This window comes from Tachyglossus aculeatus, chromosome 9 (assembly GCF_015852505.1).
Source record: "Tachyglossus aculeatus isolate mTacAcu1 chromosome 9, mTacAcu1.pri, whole genome shotgun sequence".
NCBI classification, from domain to species: domain Eukaryota; kingdom Metazoa; phylum Chordata; class Mammalia; order Monotremata; family Tachyglossidae; genus Tachyglossus; species Tachyglossus aculeatus.
The window spans coordinates 2,794,607-2,801,114 of NC_052074.1; the positions used below are offsets into that span (position 1 = coordinate 2,794,607).

Genomic DNA, 6,508 nt, shown 5'->3' on the forward strand with positions numbered 1-6,508 from the left:
CTTTTTCCGGACATTCGAGGGTTTTTTTACGGTATTCCTAAGCACTTAATAATAATAATAATGGCATTTATTCATTCATTCATTCCTTCAATCGTATTTATTAAGCGCTTACTGTGTGCAGAGCAATGGACTAAGCGCTTGGGAAGTCCAAGTTGGCAACCTATAGAGACAGTCCCTACCCAACAGTGGGCTCACAGTCTAAAAGGGGGAGACAGAGAACAAAACCAAACACACTAACAAAATAAAATAAATAGAATAGATATGGACAAGTAAAATAAATAAATAAATAGATTAATAAATATGTACAAACATATATACAGGTCAGCTGTGTGACTTTGGACAAGTCGCTTTGCTTCTCTGGGCCTCAGTTCCCTCATCTGGAAAATGGGGCTGAAGACTGCGAGCCCCCCGTGGGACCACCTGATCACCTTGTAACCTCCCCAGTGCTTAGAACAGTGCTTTGCACATAGTAAGCACTTAACAAATGCCATTATTATTATTATTTTATGATACACTATTGTGTTGTCCTCTCCCCAGCTCTTAGCACGGTGCTGCGCGCCCAGTAAGCGCTCAATAAATACGATCGACGGGCTGACTGACTTTTTAATTGTTCGATTCTTGTTATGGCAGGCCGGGTCCACCCTTGGATGCCTTTAAGTGTTTGTGGTCCCATGATGTAGAAGAACAGTGCTGTGCACATAGTAAGCGCTTAATAAACGCCATTAAAAAAAAGTGAAATTAATGCTTTGGCAACGTTGAAAACATGGACTTTAGTTTGGTGTCGAGGTAGAGTTGCTTTGTTTTTCTTCGCTTGGGCCTTGAGAGGGTCCCCATCCCCCAGTGACGCCCCACCCAACCCGCTGGGCGCTTTATTTTTTTTTAAATGGTATTTCTTAAGCGCTCAGTATGTTCCAGGCATCGTACTAATCGTTAAGCTGATCGGGTTGGACACGGTCCCTATCCCGCGTAGGGCTCCCTGTCTCAATCTCCATTTTTGTTTGTTCAATCGTATTTATTAAGCGCTTACTGCGTGTGGAACAGATAAGCGTTTTACAGATGAGGGTGTGAAGGTAGAAAAGTGAAGTGACTTACCCAAGGCCACACAGCAGGTCGACAGGATTAGGATAATAATAATTGTGGTACTGGGTAGGCGCTTACTATGTGCCAAGCACTCAGGTCCTTCTGAATCCCAGGCCTGAGCTTTGTCTGCGAGGCCACGTTGCTTCTCATTCATTCATTCATTCATTCATTCAATCGTATTTATTGAGCGCTTACTGTGTGCAGAGCACTGTACTGAGCGCTTGAGAAGTATAAGTCGGCAACATATAATAATGATAATGGTATTTGTTATGCGCTTACTCTATGCAAAGCACTGTTCTAAGCGCTGGGGAGGTTACCAGGTGATCAGGTTGTCCCACAGAGGGTTCACAGTCTTCATCCCCCCGTTTTACAGATGAGGTCACTGAGCCCCAGAGACTCAATCAATCAATCAATCGTATTTATTGAGCGCTTACTGTGTGCAGAGCACTGTACTAAGCGCTTGGGAAGTACAAGTTGGCAACATATAATAATAATAATGGTATTTGTTATGCGCTTACTCTGTGCAAAGCACGTTCTAAGCGCTGGGGAGGTTACCAGGTGATCAGGTTGTCCCACAGAGGGTTCACAGTCTTCATCCCCCCGTTTTACAGATGAGGTCACTGAGGCCCAGAGAATCAATCAATCAATCGTATTTATTGAGCACTTACTGTGTGCAGAGCACTGTACTAAGCGCTTGGGAAGTACAAGTTGGCAACATATAATAATAATAATGGTATTTGTTATGCACTTACTCTATGCAAAGCACTGTTCTAAGCGCTGGGGAGGTTACCAGGTGATCGGGTTGTCCCACAGAAGGTTCACAGTCTTCATCCGCCCGTTCTACAGATGAGGTCACCGAGGCCCAGAGAATCAATCAATCAATGAATCGTATTTATTGAGCGCTTACTGTGTGCAGAGCACTGTACTGAGCGCTTGGGAAGTACAAGTCGGCAACATATAATAATAATAATGGTATTTGTTATGCGCTTACTCTATGCAAAGCACTGTTCTAAGTGCTGGGGAGGTTACCAGGTGATCAGGTTGTCCCACAGAGGGTTCACAGTCTTCATCCCCCTGTTTTACAGATGAGGTCACCGAGGCCCAGAGAATCAATAAATCAATGAATCGTATTTATTGAGCGCTTACTGTGTGCAGAGCGCTGGAGGGAAGTCCAAGTTGGCAACATATAGAGACGGTCCCTACCCAACAGCGGGCTCACGGTCTAGAAGCGGGAGAAGTGAAGTGACTGGCCCAAAGTCACCCAGCTGACGAGTGGCAGAGCCGGGATTTGAACCCATGACCTCCGACTCCAGAACCCGAGCTCTTCTCCACTGAGCCCCGCTGCTTCCACGGAGACGGTCCGTACCCACCAACGTGAACGGGTGGTCTTCGGAAGCCTCCCTCCCCGCCGTCCCCTTCCCCCCCGAAGGCCAAGGGACCCCCGGCTTCCCGTCCCGTTGCGGACTCACAGCTGGTTGGCGTCTCCGGGGATGTCGGCGGGCACCTGGGTCACCGGGCTGCCCTGGCACAGGAAGACGCCACCGGAGCGGCGGCAGAGCCGGTGGTGGTAGCAGGCCCCAGTTCCCAGGACGGCCAGGCAGGAGAGCAGAAGCAGAGCCATATCCGGGCCTTGTCCCTCTGGGCACAATCCTCGACGGCCTTAAGAGCCGACCCGTCCCGGAGGGTCACGTGCCCCGGCGGGAAAGGCGGGGGACCCCGGGAATCCGAGGCCGCGGCCTAGGGAGACGCGGGAATGCCTGGCATAGTTGGCGCGATTCCCCGAGACGGCCCCTCCCCAGCACAAGGCTCATCGTTGCCGCCACAACAACACCCCCCCGGGTGGCTCCCACCAGTATGGGATGGGGGAGACCCCCAGATCCGCTTCCCTCCGGGCCCCCGACCGACCGCGGCGGAGAAGCGGCTTGGTTTAGTGCTCAGAGCCCAGGCCTGGGTGTCAGAAGGACCTAAATTATCATCAAATTAAATTATCATCATTATCTGTGAGCCCACTGTTGGGTAGGGACTGTCCCTATATGTTGCCAATTTGTACTTCCCAAGCGCTTAGTACAGTGCTCTGCACACAGTAAGCGCTCAATAAATACGATTGATGATGATGATGATGGGACTTTTAGACTTTTAGACTGTGAGCCCACTGTTGGGTAGGGACTGTCTCTATATGTTGCCAATTTGTACTTCCCAAGCGCTTAGTACAGTGCTCTGCACATAGTAAGCGCTCAATAAATAGGATTGATGATGATGATGATGGTACTTTTAGGCTTTTAGACTGTGAGCCCACTGTTGGGTAGGGACTGTCTCTATATGTTGCCAATTTGTACTTCCCAAGCGCTTAGTATAGTGCTCTGCACACAGTAAGCGCTCAATAAATACAATTGATGATGATGATGATGATGGTTTAGTGCTCAGAGCCCGGGCCTGGGTGTCAGAAGGACCTAAATGATCATTATTGAAGCAGCGTGGCTCAGTGGAAAGAGCCCGGGCTTTGGAGTCAGAGGTCATGGGTTCGAATCCCGGCTCCACCACATGTCCACGTGGGACAACCTGATCACTTTGTATCCTCCCCAGCGCTTAGAACGGTGCTTTGCACATAGTAAGCGCTTAACAAATGCCATTATGAGAAGCGGCGCGGCTCAGTGGAAAGAGCCCGGGCTTTGGAGTCAGAGGTCATGGGTTCGAATCCCGGCTCCACCACATGTCCACATGTCCACATGGGACCACCTGATCGCTTTGTATCCTCCCCAGCGCTTAGAACGGTGCTTTGCACATAGTAAGCACTTAAGTGCCATTATGAGAAGCGGCGCGGCTCAGTGGAAAGAGCCCGGGCTTTGGAGTCAGAGGTCATGGGTTCGAATCCCGGCTCCGCCAACTGTCAGCTGGGTGACTTTGGGCAAGTCACTTCACTTCTCTGGGCCTCAGTTAACTCATCTGCAAAGTGGGGATTAAGACTGTGAGCCCTCCGTGGGACAACCTGATTACCTTGTAACCTCCCCAGCGCTTAGAACAGTGCTTTGCACATAGTTAAGTGCTTAATAAATACCATTATTATTATTATAATTATTATTATTTATTCGTAACGATGCTATTGAGAAGCAGCGTGGCTCAGTGGAAAGAGGCCGGGCTTTGGAGTCAGAGATCATGGGTTCAAGTCCCTGCTCCGCCAATTGTCAGCTGTGTGACTTTGGGCAAGTCACTTCACTTCTCTGGGCCTCAGTTCCCTCATCTGCAAAGTGGGGATTAAGACTGTGAGCCCCCCCGTGGGACAACCTGATCACCTTGTAACCTCCCCAGTGCTTAGAACAGTGCTTTGCACATAGTTAAGCGCTTAATAAATGCCATCATTATTATAATTATAATTATTTATTCATATCGATGCTATTGAGAAGCAGCGTGGCTCAGTGGAAAGAGCTCGGGCTTTGGAGTCGGAGGTCATGGGTTCAAATCCCGGCTCTGCCAATTGTCAGCTGTGTGACTTTGGGCAAGTCACTTCACTTCTCTGGGCCTCAGTTCCCTCAACTACAAAGTGGGGATTAAGACTGTGAGCCCCCCGTGGGACAGCCTGATCACCTTGTAACCTCCCTGGCGCTTAGAACAGTGCTTTGCACATAGTAAATAAATGCCATTATTATTATTATTATTATTATTATTATTATTATTATTATTCGAGGCCCAGTCTGGGGACTCCCGGCCTGGTCTCAGTGCCCTGATTAGCTCCTCATTTTCTCCTCTCCCACTCTCTTCTGTGTCGCCCTTGCCTGTGAACAGTGCTTTGCACATAGTAAGCGCTTAATAAATGCCATTATTATTATTATTATTATTATTATTATTATTATTATTATTATTATTATTTGTCCCCTCTATTCTGTCCCATGGCACTTATGTCCATATCTCTAATCAATTTATTTCTATTCGTGTCTGTCTCCTCATCTAGACTGTTGGCTCCTTGTGGGCAGGGAATGCGTCTGATGTTATTTTTGAACCCTTCCAAGAACCTAGTACAGTGCTTTGAACACAGTGAGAGCTCAATAAATTAATAATATTCAATTATTATTATTGTGTTATAATAAAATATATAATAATGAATTATGAGTCAACCAACTCTGATGCATTTCTATAGTGTAATAACAATAATAGTAATTAGGGTACTAGTTAAGCGCTTGCTATGTTCCAGACATCTCTGTGCCTCAGTTATCTCGTCTGTAAAATGGGGATTAAAAGCATTTCTATAGTGTAATAATAATAATAATAATTATGGTACTAGTTAAGCGCTTGCTATGTGCCAGGCATCTCTGTGCCTCAGTTATCTCATCTGTAAAATGGGGATTAAAAGCATTTCTATAGTGTGATAATAATAATAATAATTATGGTACTAGTTAAACGCTTGCTTTGTGCCAGGCATCTCTGTGCCTCAGTTATCTGTAAAATGGGCATTAAAAGCATTTCTATAGTGTAATAGTAATAATAATAATTATGGTACTAGTTAAGCGCTTGCTATGTGCCAGGCATCTCTGTGCCTTAGTTACCTCATCTGTAAAATGGGGATTAAAAGCATTTCTATAGTGTAATAATAATAATAATAATTATGGTACTAGTTAAGCGCTTGCTATGTGCCAGGCATCTCTATGCCTCAGTGACCTCATCTGTAAAATGGGGATTAAAACTGTGAGCCCCCCGTGGGACAACCTGATCACCTTGTAACCTCCCCAGCACATAGTCAGCGCTTAATAAATACCATTATTATAATTATAATTATTATTATTCTAAGCACTGAGGCAAATACAAGTTATCCGGGTGGAATACGTTACCTGTCCGACATGGGGCTTCCTCTCTAAACGCCCTTTTTCCAGATGAGAGAACTGAGGCCCAGAGAAGTCAAGTGACTTACCCAAGGTCACACATAGCAGACAAGTGACGGGAGCGGGGATTAAAATCCAGGTCGTTCCGATTCCCAGACCCGAGCTCAATCCGCTAAGCCACGCGGCTTCAGTGGTGCTGCTTCAAAGCGCTCAGTACAGTGTCCCGCACCCAGTAGGCGCTCAGCAAATAATAATTATGATAATGATGGTATTTGTTAAGCGCTTACTATGTGCCAAGCACTGTTCTAAGCTTGGATTGCCGGCAGGCTCTATAGGCGACGTAGAGAAGCAGCGTGGCTCAATGGAAAGAGCCCAGGCTTCATCATCAATCGTATTTATTGAGCGCTTACTATGTGCAGAGCACTGTACTAAGCGCTTGGGAAGTACAAATTGGCAACATAGAGAGACAGTCCCTACCCAACAGTGGGCTCACAGTCTAAAAGGGGGAGATGGAGAACAAAACCAAACATACTAACAAAATAAAATAAATAGAAGAGATATGTATAAGTAAAATAAATAAAGAAAGAAAGGCTTGGGAGTCAGAGGTCATGCATTCA

The 6,508-nt window shown here is 46.5% G+C and overlaps 1 protein-coding gene across 1 annotated transcript in view; it reads right to left on the reverse strand.

Moving 5' to 3' along the window:
* Window positions 1-2,701, reverse strand: part of LOC119932295 (follicle-stimulating hormone receptor-like) — a 37,673-nt gene extending 34,972 nt beyond the window's left edge. The window contains exon 1 of the mRNA XM_038751401.1: window positions 2,550-2,701. Coding sequence (XP_038607329.1) covers window positions 2,550-2,701 — 152 coding nt within the window. The remainder of the gene's footprint in view (window positions 1-2,549) is intronic.
* Between the last annotated feature and the right edge of the window lie 3,807 nt (window positions 2,702-6,508).